Source organism: Manacus vitellinus, unplaced genomic scaffold (genome assembly GCF_001715985.3).
Source record: "Manacus vitellinus isolate BGI_N305 unplaced genomic scaffold, ASM171598v3 scaffold_46_pilon, whole genome shotgun sequence".
Classification (NCBI taxonomy): domain Eukaryota; kingdom Metazoa; phylum Chordata; class Aves; order Passeriformes; family Pipridae; genus Manacus; species Manacus vitellinus.
Genome location: NW_021940578.1, coordinates 1,293,086 through 1,312,927, shown reverse-complemented (window position 1 = coordinate 1,312,927; position 19,842 = coordinate 1,293,086). Strand labels below are relative to the sequence as shown.

Genomic DNA, 19,842 nt, shown 5'->3' with positions numbered 1-19,842 from the left:
TTTCTAAGCAATCAAGATGCTCGGTGAGATGGTCATTTTAAAGTGGGAAAATACTAATCCCTGTCAGTTTTTCATTTCATCCACTACTGATCTGGATCCAAACCCGGGGCTCCCTCGTGGCTGGAGGTCCCTGTCCCTCACACTGGGTGAGGTGTGGTTGGTGGCTGGTCCTGGGCATCTGCAGCACTGACCTGGAGAGGGAAGCACAACTGAGGGGCACAACAAAATGGAAACCAAGGACTGGAATGGGATCATTAACATCCTCCTGTGCTTCCTGCTCCCTCCTACAGCCCCCCTCTGGCTTTGCAGCTACATTTTCTCACTGACTGTGACACAGCTCAGAACGAGCCCCACAAACTGATTATCAGACACTGCTCCTAATTTCCTTTACAGTCCCTGGGGAAATTCCTGTGCTCGTTTATTCTCTGCAGCTCCTGGCTTTTTGGGATTGTGCAGGGAACATACAGACACAAAAATGATTGGGTTGGGTGGTGAGCCAGTCCCAAAGCCACAGCTGATGTGGCAGGGTTTGCTCTGCACACAGGACAGGTCCTCAGGGGCTGTTGGGAACACAGGGTGGGCTTGCCAGAGCCTCAGGGAGGTTTAGGCCACGCATCACGTGCCCAAGATAAACTCTGGAAGGGAAGAGAACTGAAAATGAAATGGTTACAAGTGTCTCAGGTGTGTAGGTTCCACACTTGACCCGAGGTGTGGCACCCATGGGGTCGGTGGCACCAGGCTGTGACATCAGGGAGGGCCAGGACTGGCCTTTGTCCCTCTCTCGGTGAGAAACCAAAAATAACATCACTAATCACGGCTGGTTTCCACTCTCTGCTGCCATACTTTGGGACTGGCTCATGTTCTCTAACCTCACCATTTGGGTGACAATTCCTTCCTCCCCTGCCCTCATAGGTCCCCACCTTCTGAGTGCCACAGACACCAATATCAGCTGTCTGCCTTCCACCCTCCAGGCACTTTTGGGAGCAAATAAACCAATGCCCCTGTGCTTGGGGTGTCGGAGTTGCACACAGGTGAGCTCTGCAGCATTCCTTGGCATCCTGCAGAAAAAGTCACTCCTGGAACACAGAGCAGGAGCAGGAGGAGAAAGAGTCTTCTGAATCCCACAGCTTTGGGATGCTGTGCCTGCTAAATAATGAGTCATTTTTCTTCAGGTGCCACTGAGAAATGGCCAACTGAACCAGCAGATTCCAGCACAGACCAGTTTATCTGAAACACAGCTGAAATAGCCGAGGCTGCAAAGGCAGAGCACCCTGGCAGTGATAATTCCATGTCACACATCAAATTGATGGTGGCAGCGGCTCCTCGGAGCTCTGGCAAATTGGAAATGGCTCAGTGCAGCAGCAGGGCCATGATAACACAGTTCATCTTCTGCAGGGAAATGATAGTAAAAGAAATGGCTTTTGGATTAGCTGTCATTAAAGTGAAACATCTGCCTCTGCAAGTGGAGTGCAGTGTCCTCAGCCGGGCACAGGGAAGCTCATTAACGTGCCTGGGTTTGCATGGCCCCGAGCCAGGGCCACACTTCCACAGGCTCCAGGGCTGGGGAGCACAAGGGCTGAAAGTCAGGAAGACGAATTCCCAGGAGATGTGTCAGCTTCTGAAGCAGTTGCAGAAGTTGGCTGATTGTTCAGACTCTCTCGGTACCCGGGAGCACATAACCAAGTGAAATGGGAAAAATAAACGGGAGCGACAGGATTTTAGAGGAAATGAAACCTTTTGAGGTCACAAAAGCTCAAAGTTTAGCTCTGTCTGAACTCGAGGAACAGCTTCTAGTCGAACAGTTGATTCCAAACACTTTGCCATAATTTCTGAGCTGTTCTTTGCCTGCTGGACTGCAGAGCATGAGGTCAGGAAACTTTACTTGTCTGACCGTGTGATGCAAATATTCTCACACCTGATTTTCCTTTTCTGTGCTTAGAAGGAATGTTGGATACTTCAGAGAGGCAAAACTGGCAGGTAGCTGTTTGTGTAGGAGCATTCTGAGCCGTGACTTCAGGTTTCTTTCGTTATTCATTGCCTGGTGATGATGCACAACAAAATCCTCTGTGTTTTAAGGTTGCAGGATACTTGAAAGGAACAAAATTCGTGGAGAGCAAAGAATTATTTGTTAGTGTCTGTATAGAGCTCTGAGTTGAATAAACTACAGGTATTTAACCTTTCCTTGGGATGGCTGTAGCTTCAAGCTGGATTACAAACAGGTATCCAGTTTCAGTATTTGTAAGGCTGCAGTCTCTTCCTGATTACATTAGTCTTGATTCACATAAATATATTTGAATTCTTCACAGTTTCGTAGCATTTACAGCACCAAGCCATAAGGGTATGTCCTAAACCACTAAAGACTCTCTATATAGAGTCCCTTTTTTTAGTATTCAAACATGCACAAAGTGAGGGACGGGTCTCAAAGCAGTTGGAGCAGCTCCACAATCACCACGAATTGCAGCTTAACATTAAAGAAACCTACAGAAATGATCACTGCAGGTTTTTTTAGCCAGATTCTTCAACCTGACAGAAGTGGAAACAATAGCATCTTGATGTCAAACAGGGGGGAAAGTACTCATCAGTGTCACTGGGATTAAAATCAAAGTAACTCTTCTTGAATTTGAAGGGAAAGAAGCCCAGTCTCAGCTGTGCTCTTAGGGCAGAAAAGGAACATGCAGAGAGGGAAAATGAGATGGGAGATGGAAGGTTACAGATGATGTCAGTGCTCTGGGGTTGATTGCATGGCTGCTGAATGAAGTTTCACTCTGGATTGTTGCCTTTGAGACAACAATATAACAAAAAAGAAAAGGCTCCCTCTCCCTTTCATCCCAATCAAAGCAGGAGAGCAGTTCTCAGCAGTGCTTTGATCTTTGTTTTCAATAGTAGTTTCTGTTTTTCTCCGTGGTTGTATTATCACACTCCAAAAACATCAGGGGAAGTCACTTGGAGAAGCCAAAACAAACAGAGGAGGTGGTTGTTTTGGGTCCCACCTTGTTTCCTCTGTGAGAACCCTCCTGAGCTGAGGGTCCCCCTTGCACAGGTGAACCCCCTGGATGCACCAGCACTAAATTTGGGGTGTCCCAAGTCCACCTGTGACAAAACCAGACACATGACAACAGGCAAACCCCTTCTGAGCATTCCAGAGGCTGATTCCTGTGCTGTTCCCCGTGGATGGGGAGGGATGAGGGAGTGCTGAGCACTGAGAGCAGTCCCAGCAGCAGCACCTTGGCTGCTGCCTCCAACTCCAGCTCCTGCTGCAATGGGCCAGTCTTGGTGAGTTCATGCTCCAGCTTTGGTGCTTGAACATCCAGGAGTGTGAAGGGTGGTGTTTAGCACCTCTGGCAAACACCCTTACAGAGATTATTCCCTTTATCTGCTCTGGCAAACAGAGACACAGGATCTGGCAGCCCCAGGTGAAGTCTGGAGTCCGGCTGCCTGTGTGTCCCAGATAACAGGGCAGGACTCCCAGGACTGGGTATCTCATCTCTGTTGAGTCTCATCCTTCATATTATCTATTGTTTTACTGTTCCCTGGGCCAGTAAAACAGTTTACTTGGCATCTGTGCTGCTCCACTACGCAGTATTGGTGCTGATCAGTGCAAATCCACTGCACTTTGACAAGGGCAGAGCCTTCCATCCAGGAAGGAGGAGGTCAGGAGAGGGGTGTTACACACATGGTGTTACATCAGTAACAAAAGTTATTTTTGACTGATCTTATTGACTGGCCCATAAAAGTAAGGCCACTTAATCGAATAGTATGTGTTAAAGCTAATCAAATGTCATGGAAATACATGATTATTATTCATAAACTGCAAGCCATTTGAATGATTTCCTTCACTAGGACTGGAACACCTGTGTTAGAGTTAGTTCAGTTTAGCCAGAAGAAAGCTTTCTTCCCAAGGGGGAGTTTACATAACCCACAATAATTTTTAAATAATTTTAAAGAACTGTGAAGACTGCAACTCCCTTGGTCAGTTTTGCTTCACCACCTGAAACTTTCTGCTTCTCTAATCCTGCTCGGCGTCACATCTGTTGCATATTTATCACCTTCCCCTCGCTCCTGCGGCCTCACAAACAAACCACGCAGCAGCCAGAGAGCGGAAAATCCCCGGGCAGGGAGATCAGTGGATGCTGCAGCCCAACGCCTCCCTCTTCAGCCTCATCCTCAGCCTCTGCAGCTCGGGGTTTTTGTCAATCTGCAGCCCGCAGTCCGTGAGCTCCCAGGCCTCTCGGAACCGCCGCGTTCGGAGGCTGTGCCGTGCCGTGCTGTGGAAGGCCCTGGCCAAGGCCTGGCTGCCGGGGCGCTCGGCGATGCTGCCCAGGGCCGCGCGGGCCGGTCCAGCCCGGGCCTGCACAGTACTGCTGGACCGCCGCCTCCTCCTGCCCCATGGCCAGCAGCAGCAGGCCCCTGGAGCACAGATCCCGCGCCCGCGTCCTCGGGCTGTGCCCGCCGTGCCCCTGGATCACGGTGTCCATGTCTGCCAGGGCCCGCTGGTGCTGCCCCAGCAGCCCGAGGCACTCGGCCCTGCGGCGCAGGGAGCGCGGGCAGGCCCCGCCGGCCACCACGGCCAGGGACAGGAACCCCAGGGCCTTCTCGTACTGCTGCCCTTCCAGCAGCACCTGGCCCTGCTGGGCTGCCACCTGCGGGGACAAAAAGACTTCAGGTTAGGTACTGAGTGGAAAAAAACCAGGAGAACATCCGGGCTGGATGGGTCACACGCACAGACACCGAAAAAGCTTAGGTGTTTTTCAAAAGTTGTGGTTGCACCCAGTTGGAGGATGAACCCCATTCTCTGGTTTTGCCTCCAGGTGTAAAACTCTTGGATCACTTGCTGTTATCTCAGGAGTTTCTGAACACCCCCATCCTGACAGGAGGGTGTAGCCAGGTGGGGATCGGGCTCTTCTCCCAGGCCGAGATCAGTAAGACAAGAGGGTTCGGTCTTCAGCTGTGCCAGGGGAGGTTTAGGTTGGATATTGGGAAGAATTTCTTTCCAGAGAGGGTAATCAGACATCAGAATGGGCTGCCCAGGGAAGTGGTGGATTCTCTGTGAGGTTTTTAAGGTGAGACTGGATGTGGCATCAGTGCCATGGGCTGGGAACCACAGCGGGGTTGGATCAAGGGTTGGACTTGATGATCTGGGAGGTCCCTTCCAACCCAGCTAATCCTATGATTCTCTGATTCTCTGATTCTGTGATTCTTTGTTCCTGCTTGTTTGCCTAAAAGTTTGTCAGAATTTCCTCTGAATTCGTTGACGTTCCTCAGGAATGAGGAACAAAAAGCTGAAGGGACCAACCTCCCCACAAATATCCTCATGTGCTAATAACAAAGGTTTTGGTCTCTACCAAAGTTTACCCAAGCTGGAGGATAAAAAGGCCATCTGATGTCTGTGCTAATCGTTAATCTCGAGTTCAAGTGAATTCTCTGCCCCTGTCTGAAGGGAAAAACAACAACAGGAAAATAGAGAAGGCAGAAAGAGCCACATAATTTTTAGGTTCAGGGAGGTCAATAAAGAAAACTCCATTAGAATTATTTGCCTCAAATGGATTTCTCATTATTTCCCTTTATTGGTAATAAATAAAGCTTTTAAGGTGCTGCAGCAGAGTGAATATTTAAGTTATAAACCAGGCTGCCACCAGCTGTGGGGTCTTACAAAAGGCTGAGCCAAACAGCAAAGGATAAATATTTTCATCTCTCTCATTTTGTGGGATAACACTCCCTTTTGGATGCTTGTGGCCCCCCAGAACCCAGTTAGCCCAGCCACTGTCTCAGGAGCCCCAGTGGACAGCCAGGTCAGGCCTCCCAGTCTCTTTATGTGCCTTTTTATCTTGGTTGACTTCAATTAGAATTGATTGTTGTTGAACAGGACTGAGGAAAACAGTTCTGGATGAGAGGGGTCAGTGTTGCAGGGCAGGTCTGAGCACCTCGTGTGAGAGCAGTGGCAGGAATACTTTAGCCACTCCTAATGGTTTGTGAGGAATTCAACCCCAGTTATTTTGTTATAATGCACAGAATATATATAATAACATACGTATATTTTGCTATTTTGTTATATAAATGTAAAATCCTTTATATAGTCATATTTATTAGAGAATCTCTCAGCTTCCACACATGGAAATAGCAGTGGGACCTCTCCTCAGTCGGGGTCAATCCCTGGCTTTAACAATTCTGGCTGTAAATTGTGAGGCAGCCTGTCCAAACCCGCCTCAGGTATCTGTACATACATTTAAAGAGCAGCAAGTTTAGTTTGTGCTTTGAAATGTATTTAAGACAACCAGTCAATGCAAGTGTGTCCTCAGTGGCAGGGTTTTAGCATGGGGTCAAAGTAGCATTGCAGCTGGCAACAGAATTTTCCCCTAGAAATTCCAAAGTTCTAGATCACATTGTTCCAGAGAACACAGTGCAATTCCTCAAAACACCTTGTGTTTGTGTAGTTAAATTGTCATTTTCAGTGTTTAAAGTGCATTTGTTGTCTCAAAGGCAGAAGAAAATACAATTTTTGTTGTTCTGCTGGGTGACTAACCTAATGCTGAAGGTTTCAGCAGCGTTTTGGGTTACTGCACCCATACAATATCACATTTATTAACTGAGCCACTGCTTCCATTTCTTCACATTTCCCTGGGAGTCCCCAAAGTGAGCAAGCCACAGGATTCTGCGTTTCTTGCTGGACTTGGGGGAAAAAATTATTCAAAATTGTCAGTAAATGTTTCACCTTGGGCTAAGGGCCTAATTCCATCACAGACCATAGAGTTTTAGAAACCATTTTTGGGGGGGTCTGGGTATCCTCTGGCATGTCCACAGCTCTGAGGATCCAGTGAGGAGTTGGGAACCTCTGACTTAGGAAACCAAAGAGTTGAAGCTGCACCAGCAGCAGCAAACTCCCTTCCTGTGACCTTTTGCAGCTTAATAAATCTTTCAGATTCCTATTCCCATGGGGCTCTCCCAGTTGTTTACAAATCTCTTAGCGTGGGACCCCTTAGACTATAAATAAATGGGAGAATTTTCTTGCTTTGTTTCATGGAAAAAACTGAGTACATCAAGGAGCTCTCTCCTTCCTCCACCCTTTCCTATTCAGCTTATGGGGGATTATTTTTAGCCCCTCAGACCAGACTCCAGGGTAATGATGACACGTTTCTAGAACCTCCAAACACTCTAAAACAATGTGGCAGAAATGCTGCTGTGCTGGAGTGCTGAGACTGAGGGCTGGCTGTTAAACCACTCCACTCTGCTTTGCTGCAGCCTGCTCACCTGTGAGATGGGGGTGGCAGAAAGAACAGCCTCTCCCAGGGTGTGGCTGGGAGCCATGGCAAAGCAAGGCCATCGTTTTGGCACTAATTCTGCCTGTAAATGTATTTTTTCTTTTACTGAGTCTTCCTTTCGCTCCCAAACTGGAATAACCTCGCAGGAAAAAGGAAGTGCTGCTGGGAAGGGCTTTGAGACACCAGGCAGGTGAATGAACCAATTCCTTCCCCACCCCAGAAAGTAAACACTTATTGTCACAAAATGCATAGAAAAAGACCCAGGTGCTCGAGCTCAAATGTTTACTCAGTTGAGCAAAAGCAGAATACAAAAGAGACTAATGTTTTCTTTTCAAACTTCTAACACTGGTGTCAAGTTCCAGTTTTGAAATAAGTCCCGTCACCCCTTTTCTCTCAAGTTTCCAGAGAAATCTTTCATTTCTCTATTTAAGACAGAAACAAAGAGCCTCTCCCATTTTAAAGGCTTCACTCACCCGTGGCACCAGTGGGTTCTGACACAGCAGTGCAGTTTAAGCTATAGAAAAAGCAGTTTGGAGGTTGGTTTTTTTTTTTTCCCCTTCTCTTTCTTCTTCTCTTATTGACAGCACAAGAATATCCCTCCTGTGTTGTTTCCCAAAGCAGCACGGGTGGATTTAGCTGAGAGACTTCCCCACAGAAGGAGTGATGTGGCAGCAAGGGAAATTCAGCTGTAAAATGCATCTTCATTTACAGACACCTCCTCAGGGCCTCCACAGTCACAGTCTCAGCTGAACCTTTATCAGCTTCCCAAAGTGGAAGATTGCAAATTGGCTCCGAAACCTTCCAACTCTCCCCCATAAGACTGAACTTTTTACATTATTCAGGAGAGAGGGGCTCTTTTCTCTGTAATGGGGCACGTCTGGGGACTGGTAAATTAATACTTGTTTACTTATATCCTCCTGCTGTTTTGTTAAAACACATCCCAAGTACTCCCCTCGATGCATTAAGTGTGTCAGCATGTTGTTTGTTTTATAACCTGGGAGAGAGCATAACAATATAAGTTCTCACCAGGGCGCACACCAGCCCCAAATTGAATCAAAGGAAGCAAACTGCTTCTCAGAGCACAGAGCTTCTGGGTAATCAGAATTGCAGATGCTTGACTGAGTGTTAAAACTCCTCACCATCAATCTCAACTTCTCCTGTCTTATTATTGGAGATTCTTTCTTGGAGCTGGGTGAACTCTGGGGGAGAAATTTGAAAAAAAAATGCCTGATAATACATATTTGGGTGGGCTGGAGCAATATCATTGCTGTGCCCAATAGTTTTAGCTAAGGAAGCCAACCTCAAAGGCCAGTACTGTTATACAAATGTGAATATAAAGGTCTTCCCCCACACTTCTGCTCATGACAAGGCAGGGAAAAATCTCTACAGCTGATTTTGCCTCCCATTTCTTTCCCCACAGGCGTGGATCAAGAAGAGGGTTGTACCTGAGCGAGCTGCTGCTGCTGCTTGGTGTCCACGAAGCTCAGGAGAAATTCCAGCTCCCTTTCATCTCTCTGGGCCAGGGCACTGAGCGAGTGAGCTGCTCCTGCCACGTGTCTCCTCTTCAGCTGCAGCACAGCCAGTCGTGCCCTGGCAGAGTCCTCAGGGGGGCAGTGGCCAAAGGCTGCCTGGAGGTGGGTCAGGGCCTCCTCACACCTCCCTGTGGGGTGACACCAGCACAAGCTGCATAACCCATTCCCTGGGGGGAGAGACACCAAGGAAATTCCCCAAAGCAGGATTTAGGAAGCCTGTCCACAGCCCACACCTAAAGGTGTTAATTACTTCAAACTCCTTCCCAGAACATTTCCAGGCTTCTCTCAAGAAGTGCTGCCCAGAACACACTTGGCCATTGAACATTCACTTCCTTTCAACTCACTGCTCACTCAGCTGTGCCAAAGGGTTGGAACTCACCACTTGCAATCAGAACATCTGTGTAGAAGATGTGATACTGTGCAGCCTTGCAGATTCTGATCAGTGCTCCTGCAATCACCAGGAGGTCCCTGAGGGTTTCTCCCTTTGAGGTGTCTCTGGTGGCCACGAGCTGGGTCAGCGCAGCCCTGCCGTGCTGGAGGAGCCACCCAGTGAGCAGCTCTTGGGCTTCACCCTTCAGGGACAGGATTGCTGGGATCACTGCTCCTGCCTCCACCTTCAGTGCCGAGATCAGATCTTGCACTGCCTCCTATGGAAAGACAACACCAAGAAATGGAACAGAAACAATAACTAAATATTGATAATTTGTTCTCTCAGGTGCTTTCAGTTCTCTGCTGTCCCACAGAAACTCTTTGCTCTGCCCTGTCCTTGTCCTGCATCTTTTCCATTTGCAAAGCTGGTAGAAGGGCAGGGAAGCAGGTTTGGATGGCTGTTTGCAAAGTGTTTGGAACTCCTTGGGTTATCACTGAAAATCATGACTAAGGTTTAGCTTTCCTCCCTCTGCTTGGGAAAACAGATTAGTGATGTCAGGTGGGCTGCTTATACACCCAGCCCAAACCAGTGCCTTTCACTGCCCAAATTCCGTGAGAAACTTGAATGCATGACAAACTCTGGGATGCCTTGCACTGATGTTGTTTAACACCCTCAGAATAACCCCCAGGAAATCAGCACAGTGGAAGTACCTTCTGCTGCCTCAGAGCGAGGAAAACGAGCCCTCGGCCGCTCAGAGCCTGCACGTTCCCGGGGTCCTCCTTCAGGATGGCATTGAAGTCAAAAATAGCAGTTTTCATCTGCCCCAGGCGCCCGTAGCACCGAGCCCTGCTGAGGAGACAATCCCCAGCACCACCACCTAGGGACAGGGATGCAGCCACAGTCACTCAGGGATACCCACAGGAAGCCAGAGAAAAATCCCACTTTGCCTGAGGATACTTGAGGAAGTGCAACGAGAGGGCTTAAGTGGAAGTTTCCTTTATTTTTGTTGCAGGTGGAATTCTTATCTCATATTATCACTTCTGAGTTGAAAGGGGAAAATAATCCGTGTGGGGTTGGAATAGGAGCTGCACAAATGAGAGGAAAAGCTCTAAGGAGGAGATCTGTGGGGATGGGAGAGTGGAGGCACAAAGCTGCTTTAATAAAGTGGAGTCAGAATCACAGAATAGTTTGGGTTGGAAGGGACCTTAAAGAGTCCAACCCCCTGCCATGGGCAGGGAAGGTACACTTTGTTTGGGATAAATGAGTAATCCAGATGGAACCTACTAATTCCCTGCCAGAATTAATATGCACTGGGATTTGGGATACTAAGCTTTTTTTTTTCTTTTTTTTTTCTCTGCTTTCACATAAGTGCTGCCCAAATAAACACACAGAGCTGACAGTGAAAATCCTGGTCCATCCAATCCCTGGCTGCAGAGCATTTATCTTCCTGCCATCCACATGCCCCTTCCTTTCAAGGCAATTTTGATAAGGATCTTAACATGCCCAGGGTTGCAATCCATAACTGTGGCATCCCAATACCAGATGATAAATCATCAGTGCCACTGGAAATATGTTTTCATAGGAAGGTCAGCAAACGCAGCTGCCTGCAGAGATGAGCCAGCAGACAGGCTCCAAGCAATTCTGTTACAGTAATGAGCCTTTTTCTCCCTCCTGATATGCTCCAAAACTCCTGTACCAAAGGTTATTATCACTCTGGAGCTCGACCAGTTGGCTCCTATAAAGACAATCTCTATTTCTCAACAAGCATCTGTTCCAGCAGGTGGGGAGCTGATAAGCTGGAACGCAGGGGCTGTGAAATGGAACCATCTCCAAGCAATTAACAGAGTTTTTTCCATTTTCATGAGCCAGTCTCTCTTCCCCTCAGTGCTGCTGTCATAACATTTGCTCAGAGTGAAAGGCAGATTTCTATACAAACATGGTTTCACTTGGAACACGCCAGAAGCATTCCTGCCTCAGCCTGAGCTCCCTCCTCGGGAAAAGCTGGGACAGGGATCCCATGTAAGTGGCTGCACTCACTCTTTGAGCTTTCTGGCAGGTGAAGAAGAGGGGCTGAAGTCCCTGCAGAACTGAACTGAACACTTGCAACCCATTTCAAGGAATTCACAGATTGTTCACTTATTGTGAAGTGTTTTATTGCACCTTTTCATGGTGCAGATGACCCTGCTGTTCCAGTCTTCTCTTTGGGGAGGTGGCAGATGAGAACTGGCTGGACATTCTGTCCCACCCACTGATCTAATTTCCCCTAGAAGTCCATCTCCATTGGTACCTTGATGCCCTACCTGCAGCAATAATTGCACAGGACAGGTAGGCAATGGCCTCTTTGATGTGAACATCCTCCTGTTGGCTCTCCAGGATGGCCAGTGCTTGGAAATGGCAGTGGGTTTGCATCAGCTTCCTGTCCTCAGCCTGGAAAATGTCCATGATGGGCAGGAGGCAGGAGGTATCTCCAGTCCTGATCACTCTCTGTAGCAGCTTAACAATGGAAGAGAGAAAGGCAGCAGAGGAAGACTTGCATGAGGAGGTGTGAAGTTGTGTTAAACCACCTGCTCAGATCAGTTTGCTCCCACCCACCACTTGCCCACCTTCCCCTGGGGGCTTCTCCCAGCCAGGGTCCAGCCAAGGACAGGAATCTCATATCTAACTCCTCAGCTGGCTCTGGAGTAAATGCATGTTGGAGAAAACATCAGTTCCTGTCTTTTCTCTCCACCACTCCAGCTGTGGAAACAACTGTGGGGAAATGCCTGGTGCTGTCTGGTTTATTTTGGGCAGCATCTGCTCCAGACTGGCAGGGAAGTGTTTGTGTAAATGCAGGAGAACCACGGGAGGGTTGCCCCAAAAACAGAACCTTTCTGTGACACAGAAGGATTCCAGTGACCCCTTTTGACTGTAAAATCAAAACTAGTGAGTTAAGGGAAAGTCAGGGAAGTGCTGAGCCTTTTTTTTAGAATTGTTATTGGGAATCTGGGAAAAGTATGGATTGAAATCCACAAAGTGTTTTCCTCCTGGAAAAGGATCTTGCCTGACTTGTGGTATCTTTGCCTCCATTTACTGCAGTGAGATTCATAAGCAAGGTTTTACTGCATTTCCTATGGAAATGAATCAAAAGGTGTTTTCTACAGCAACCAGCAGGTACTGGATATTCAAATCTGAGCCAGCGAAGTCAGGGCAAGAAAAAAATTACCCTGATGCACCAGACACATCCACTGAAGTTATTACTTTCTCTATTTTATTAATAGATAAAAGTGTTTGGCTTCTGACAGGCAGGTGGCATGAAAACATTTTGAAGAGAGATTTCTGGTGATGTGTGTCCCCATGCAGAACTTGCAGCAGAAGCTGCAGATAGGAATCCAACTTCCAGGGGCAGCACATGGACTCCAATAAAGCCATGTCACTCATTAATAGCCTTCCCAAAGGCAGAAAATCACACCAAACTTTTACTTCTCATAGGGAGTAGAGAAGTGGTAACAGCAAAACCTTTCTCTTTAGGGTTAGCATTTATGTGGCACTTTAAAAAATGCAATAGTTCCCTCTGATGGCAGAACCCGGGAATTCAGTTTTGCAATCCCCGGTAGGAGGATGAAACGTGCTGGAACCTCTTCCAGGGTTTCAAGCACGAGCATTAAAGGGAGAAAACTGCAGACTGATACTGGAGGCTCTGTGTCCTTCCCCGCCCTGCTCTCCAGGGTTTCGTTGGGATAATCAGTGAGGTGGCACTGCTGCCTCCTTTTCTCTGGGGGAAAATCACCAATCCCACAATATTGTCCCCGGGGCAGGATGCTCAGTCATGCTCTGCCTGCTTAAAGTCTCTGCTGGAAAGAGCCATGAGAGGAATGGGCTGGATTTAGCTGAGTCCTTGTGTGTCCTGTGCTACAGACAGAAAGCCCTGTGATTCTGATGCATCTCAGGCCTGTATTTAGATCTTAAAAGTTTTGCTAGAGGTTGAATCACCTAAACCTCACGTGGGCTCCAAATTCCACTGTGTCAACAGCTCTCCCTGTTGCTGTTCCTGGAGCTTCTAACAGCAAAAAGTTCAGTTCTAAAAGGACAATGCACACAAAGCACTGAGCATGAGGATTAATTTGTAATTTTGCTGAGGTCTGGGACAGTCAGTGCCAAGCCAGACAAATGTTCAGAAGGGAATGACCCTGAAGGGGAAGCTTTTCCACACGCTCCTTACCTGGTTTCCATCACACACAAACCCTTTCTTCAGCTGCAGCAGTGCCAGCCTGGCCAGGACAGGAGCCCTTTGGGGGTTTCTGGAGAGGGCAAGCAAGAGCAGCCTGTGGGCTTCTTCTCCACGGCCCATCTGGTACAGGGCATCAGCACAGAGGATCCTGGAGGCCTCATCAGCAGTGTCCAGCTCCACCAAGAGACAGGCCAGCTGGAAAACCCCAGGGGCATCTCTGGAGGGGAAAAAAACGACACAACAAGCCACCTTCAAGGTGAGGAATCTGCCCAGCGCTGTTGTTTTTCTGAAAATGAACCGAACTGCCCCCTGGGTACCTCTTCTTCTGGAGCATCCTCTGTCCTTCCTCTTGGAGAACTTTCAGCAGCAGTCCCCTTTGGTTCCATGGCACGTAGGACTTGATGGTGAAGATGGTTTCTTCCAGCTTTAACTGGCAGGCTGTGATGTAATCCAGGGCTGTCAGGTAAGAGCTGCCCCCAGCAATGCGGATGAGCCCACGGCCACACAAGGCTTTAATGCAGCTGTTGGGATGTGGGGAATCGTGCTCAATGACCTTCTGAAAGTCCTGCAGGGCCTGCTGGTGGTCCTGGGCATGGAGGGAGCAGAACCCTCGCAGTGCCAGCAGGGTGTTGTGGTAAGTCCTCTGCTCCGCTGCCAGGAGCTGGTCACAGATGCCCAGGGCAGCCCCGGGGTGGCCCTGCAGGAGCTGGCACTCTGCCAGCCGGACACTGAGCTCCCTCTGGGACCCCGGGCAGAGCTGCAGGAGGAGCTGGATCGTCTGGATGACAGGAGGGAGCAGTTCAGCTCCACGATTGCCCCTGAGCTCGGTGCGAGCACGCACAGCCTCCCTGTACGCTGCAAACTTCCCCTCCAGGATGGTTCTAGCCTGCTCTTCAATCTTCTCGGTGTCACGCTGCGAGAAAAGCTCTTCAAAGTGTCCCCTGGCCTGGGCAGGGTTTGCAGCAAAGGCTTCTGCTAAATCCTGCATCATTTCCTGCATCCGTCCACCCAGGGAGAAATAGGCAGCAGCCCGTTCCAAGAGCAGACCCAAAACTGCCTCATCTCTGAGCTGACCAGCTGAGAAGCCCTCGAGGGCCTTGGTACAAAGGGCTACACACTCCTGGAATTTGCCCTGTTTTAGGAGGTGAGCTGCCTGCAGCCTGCACACCCAGACATCCCCCGGTGCCACTGCAGCCAGGAAGCCATAGCAGTTGCCCAGCCACTGCTCCAAGGAACTGCAGTCTGGGCTTTCCTTCTGGCACGCTGAGAGGTAGCTGGAGAAGGCCTGGATGACCTGTGGCAGGTGCTCCCCTTGCCTGCTGCACACATGGGCCACCGCCTCGGCCCCGTGCAGCACGAAGGCTTGGACATACCCTGCCACCCCCTCCCTGAGCCCTGTGCCCGACAGCACCCACGCCAAGGCCCTGAGCAGCAGCAGCTCCATGGGGCACCCCGGGCCAGCCTGGAGCAGGACATTGCATCTCCTCACCACCTCCTCTGGGCGCCCTCGCCGCAGCAGGGCCTCCAGCTCGTACAGAGAGGACACCACGTTGTTGGGGCTCAGGGCGGAGAGGAAGATGGCAGCTATTCCCACACTGAGGGACACGACGGCCAGGTTCCTGCTCTGGATCCTGGGAATCTGCCCCTTGCCTTGGCACCAGCTCTCCAGAGTGGCTATGACCTGCTCCCGGAGCCTGCTGTCCATGCGGGTCACCCTCTGCTCTGCTGTGGGGGCACAGCAGCTGAAGGCAGCCAGGTAGAAGGCAGTGGCTGTGGGCAGGTCCTGCTGGGCGAGGTGCTGGTCCCCCTCCCCGCAGAGCAGGGCAGCGAGCTCCTCGGGGGACATGCTCTGCACCCTCACCAGGCAGCATCACACGTGGGACAGGGCTGGAGCCTGTACAACAGAAATCAGAGAATCAGAGAATCAGCTGGGTTGGAAATGACCTCCCAGATCATCAAGTCCAACCCTTGATCCAACCCCACTGTGGTTCCCAGCCCATGGCACTGATGCCACATCCAGTCTCATCTTAGAAACCTCCAGGGATGGAGAATCCACCCCTTCCCTGGGCAGCCCATTCCAATGGCTGAGCACCCTCTCTGGAAAGAAATTCTTTCTAATCTCCAACCTAAACCTCCCCTGGCACAACTTGAGACCATGTCCTCTTGTCTTGCTGATAGTTGCCTGGGAGAAGAGACCAACCCCCACCCGGCTCCCCCCTCCTGTCAGGGAGTTGTAGAGAGTTCAGGGTGAGGGGCTGCAGAGCACAGGTGCTTCTACTTTACCTCCTCCCAGCTGAGGGACATGAGCAATCATGTCCCTCCAGGTGAAAAGCCAGGGGTTGGGCACTGAGAGGTTTCTTGGGGAGAACCAGCAGAGAGGTTCTTAGTCTCCAGCCAGGTGAGGTCGGCTGGGAAGCAGCCCCCCCCCAGCCTGGGCAGTGCTCCCTGCCCATGGAACATTCAGGATGAGTCGGGGCTCCCACCGGGCCGTGCCCTCCCTGGCTGAGACCCCCCTGTGATGGACCTTTAACCATCGGCCGCCGGCAGCGCTGGCACGGGAGAGACGGGGCCGCTCCTTCCCCCCTCGCTTACCTTCTCCCCTCGCCTCGGCAAAGGAGCAGCGAACCTGCAGCGGGAAGGACGAGGCTCCCTGCGGCTCATCCCTCACCTGCGCAGGTGAAGGGGCCCTGCGGGGTCGAGCCTGGGTGTGGTGGGTCCTGGAGAGCGGAGCTGGGGTGGTTTGAGCTGAGCCGAGGCGGGGAGGGAGGGAGGGAGGGCAGGAGCGGGCGCTGTGTTGCCTGGAGACCGCAAACACAGCCCGGTCAGTGCGGGGATGCGCTCGGGGACGGTGCCTGCGCTTCTCCTGCCTCCTCCCGGGACACCGGGGGGCGCGGGGAAAGGAGCCCGAGGGAAAGGACTCCCCTGTCTTGGGGACAAGGAGCTCCTCACCTCAGGGAAGGTAATCCAGGTTGCGACCCTCAGCACGACAAGATACAGGGAATTACACAAACTGGTGAACTGTGGTGTGACCTACACATTTAACTTTATTTTTTAATGAGAAACCATATTTTTAAATTATAACCCTTATGTGTGAATAACAACAGTGGTTTTTGGCAGTAAATTAACTATGTTTTTAGGAGTATCCAGCCTGGCACTGTCCCTTTAAGCCAGGGCCACTCTGAAGCCCAACTCTTTCCTTCTCCATGTTCCTTGACATTCAAAAAAGAAAAAAACCCTTCTATGATGGATGGAGATTTTTTTGACATTTTATTAAGAGTTTGCTCATTACGTTGATTTGATTACTTTCACTTTAATTACCCTAATTAGCTGTCAAGATATAATTTAGCATTGCTGTCACATCGGGCCACAGGTGATATTGCCAAAAAAGACTCGAGGGCATCAAAAGAGCCAGTTCTGAAATAAAAATCACATTAAAGGGAGCTGGGCTGATCAAACACCTCTGCCCCTCCCTGCTGGGGTTCAGGCATTGAGCTTGTGGGAATAAAACCGAGACTGGAGCCTCCAATGGATCGTGGTCCAGGCTGCAAAAATCATTACCCATAATTTGACTTTGCTGCATGACTGAGTGGTGTGGAAGTTGCTTCCAGCCACGTTTTGCCTTGTAGATCCAAAGAACGTGAGGATGGCAGTGTCCTCCATCCATCATTTCCAGCAGAAAGAGTCCTGGTTGGGTTTGAGAGTCCCCTGTGCTCCCTGCTACACACAGATGGTTTAGGGGATGGTGTTACAGCCTGTGGGGAGGCATTGTTCTGTTGTCTTAGGGTTTTATAGCAGGTGGTACAAATACAACCAGTTGTACATTGTGTACCAAACTTCAGCTGAAATTAATTTAGGTTCCTAGCTTTGGTCCTTGAAGGAGTAAGAGGAACAGCATCTAAGGAGCTTGAGGCAGATGGAAAAATAGTATTTTGCTGAGGTGTGTGAGCAGAGGCCAGTGTGAAAACCTGTTGTTGTAACCAGTGGAACCAGGGCTGTAGCTTAAAGACTCTGCAGGTTCTTCTCAAGCCACCAGACAATTTGCTGTTTGTTGTCCTGTGGGGTAGGTGTGACAAGCCCTTTTTCCAGGACCATAGAAGCAAAGAGGGGGAAAAGTGGGGAGATGTTTATGCAAACATTAAATATTGAGAATGCTGCACACTCATTAAATAGTAAGTATGCTACAATAGCTCCCCGTGGTGTCTCTGATTACAGATAAATTTTTAAAGGGAGGGGTGTGTGTGGGGGAATAAACACAGCACAAGTTTGCAAATTTTGCTTTTTCCTGCTTTGCAGAGCAGTAGCTGCACTGACACGTGTCTGCAGCAACCTGTGTCAGAGACACAGGGCTGAGAAATCTTGCACTTCTTTCTTTTAAAGGCTCTTGGTGCCTCCAGTGTGTGTAACAAATCCCTCGGGCTTTTTAAGTATCAGGTGTTGCTGAGGCTGCAGGGGAGAAACCAGTAATTTGGTGTTGAAAATTTGTCTTAAAATAGGAAGAGAATGAACTTTCTTTGACAGAAAGGGGTGTAACAGTGTGGGGCAATAGCAGTGTTAAAAAAAAAAGAAAATCTGATTTATCTGAGTGTCATTCTTCACTCTGAGCTGTGCCTGGGTTGGAGAGCAGACACCAGATCCTGCCCTCCTTCAGGCTGGGGAATGAAGGTGGTTTGTACTGAATGAGACAGTGCCCCTGGTGCTGGAGGGGAGAGCTCTGGTGATGTGTGAAACCATGGGGTGAAATTTCACCCCCGGGCACATTTGGTTCCATGCCCATGGTCTGCCCCGAGGGTTGGCTTTCTGGGCTCAAACATCAATGTGTTGACACATGAAGCACCCTGGTGCTCTCTGGGTGCACAAAGGTGAGGGTGTGTGGGCACAGAAAGCCCAAACCATCTCTTTATGCAGTGGACTGTCTTGATCTGGGCTCACCCAGTAGGAATGATGATGCAAAGAACTGCAGGGCTCCTTGAGAAGGAGCAGGATTAAGATGCACTTGAGTGAGATTACGAGGAAAGCGTGGTTGTTCCATTAGAGAAAGAAATAATCCCTTTGTTTATATTCTGGAGATTAAAGCAGCAGCAGCACAAAGCACCCAGAGGTCACCACACACACAGACTCTGCTGCCTGAGTTGTCTGTGCTGGAACTGTGGGATTCAGCTGTGCAGCTGCATAATTTAATGTGTCCTCCCTGTGCTGGGAGTCCTGCTCCATGAGAGGCAGGGAAGTGGATCTGCTTATTCCACAGCCAGGTGGGTGTGCTTGACTTTGAACAGAAATGAGTGGGGTGAGTGAAGGAGGTTCCCCTATAAGGTTTATGGTGTTTCCTTACGATGTTCTTGCACCTGCATCCCCTCTGATGCCACATCCCCTGATACAAAGGCTGGAGGGTAGAAATTTCTGGCTGAAATCTCAATCAGGTTGGAAAAGACCTCCAAGATAGAGTCCAACCTTTGACTGGTCACCACCTTGTCAACCAGGTCATGGCACTAAGTGCCACGTCCAGTCTTTAGTGCCACATCCAGACATTAATCTGGTGCTTGTAAAGAGCTCTGAAACCTGTGGGTGGAAGGTGGCAGAGGCCAGAGAAGTTCTTAGCATGGTCATTTTCTAGTCTGACCCCATGAGTCTGGATCTGGGTATTACAAAATATACCCCCTGTAATCCTGCCATTTCCTGCTCTGAGTTATTCCACTGCCATTTCCCAGCCCAGACTTGCAAGTACAAGATTTTCTAGATGGAAACTGCTGAGATTGAGAGCAGTTGGGCCACATGTAATCAGGGAGCAGGACTAACCTCTGGAGAGCCAAACTCTTCCACTTCCCAGATTTCACATCTCTCTCACCCAAATAATCAGCCCAGCCAGGCTGATTTTCCAACCAGCTCAGTATATCTGTGTCCTGCAAGGTGTTTGGAACAGGTTCACTTGAACAAAGTCCCCTCAAAATGAATGCCCTCTGCTCCCATTCTTCCCAGTGCCAGTGTCACTTTTCTGTTGTGTATCCCATGTTTATTTAGGATATAAGCACTGGAGGCCAAGGGTGGTGCCTGGTGTGATGAGTGTGATGGGCTGAGTCTCAGAAGGCATTCCCAGCACTGCTGTGACATGGAATAACTGATTGTGAGGTATAAAAAAAGGGAAGCTGTTCCAACATCTCACAGATACGTGGCCAACTCAAATTAGACAGTGTTAACCAGCCCACTTTGTTCCTCCTCTGCTAATATTGAGGCTTGACTGCTCTTCTTTCCTCTCATTCCTTCCCTCTCTTACAAACAGACAGGGCTAAGAAAACGTTGTTAAGGGATAACTTGCCTGGTTATGCTGTTTCCAACTCGTGGGTTTGGATCAAGTTTATCAACCAGCCATGGAATCATTAATCACCCAGAAAAATAGCACACACTGAAATGACTTTTCAAAATGTCGTTGGTATAATTATCATCTTGGCCATTACATTAAATGCCACCATTTATAACTGTTAT

At 49.5% G+C, this 19,842-nt stretch overlaps 1 protein-coding gene across 1 annotated transcript; it reads right to left on the bottom strand.

The window, feature by feature from the left end:
• Positions 1-4,190: 4,190 nt before the first annotated feature.
• TTC34 (tetratricopeptide repeat domain 34) lies at positions 4,191-15,211 on the bottom strand. The gene is made up of 7 exons (XM_018079309.3): positions 13,612-15,211; positions 13,357-13,580; positions 11,459-11,651; positions 9,869-10,035; positions 9,168-9,435; positions 8,702-8,916; positions 4,191-4,640 (listed from the first exon to the last, which is right to left on the bottom strand). The coding sequence occupies exons 1-7, from the start codon at positions 15,209-15,211 to the stop codon at positions 4,191-4,193; spliced, it is 3,117 nt and encodes a 1,038-aa protein (XP_017934798.3).
• Positions 15,212-19,842: the final 4,631 nt, after the last annotated feature.

Excerpts from the sequence above, each read along its gene's own strand:
- TTC34 (XM_018079309.3), bottom strand. The coding sequence starts at position 15,211 with ATGTCCCCCGAGGAGCTCGCTGCCCTGCTCTGCGGGGAGGGGGACCAG. Across the intron at positions 10,036-11,458 it reads CTGTGCAATTATTGCTGCAG|GTGGTGGTGCTGGGGATTGT; the intron begins GTAGGGCATCAA and ends CCCTGTCCCTAG. Across the intron at positions 9,436-9,868 it reads TCGCTCTGAGGCAGCAGAAG|GAGGCAGTGCAAGATCTGAT; the intron begins GTACTTCCACTG and ends GTCTTTCCATAG.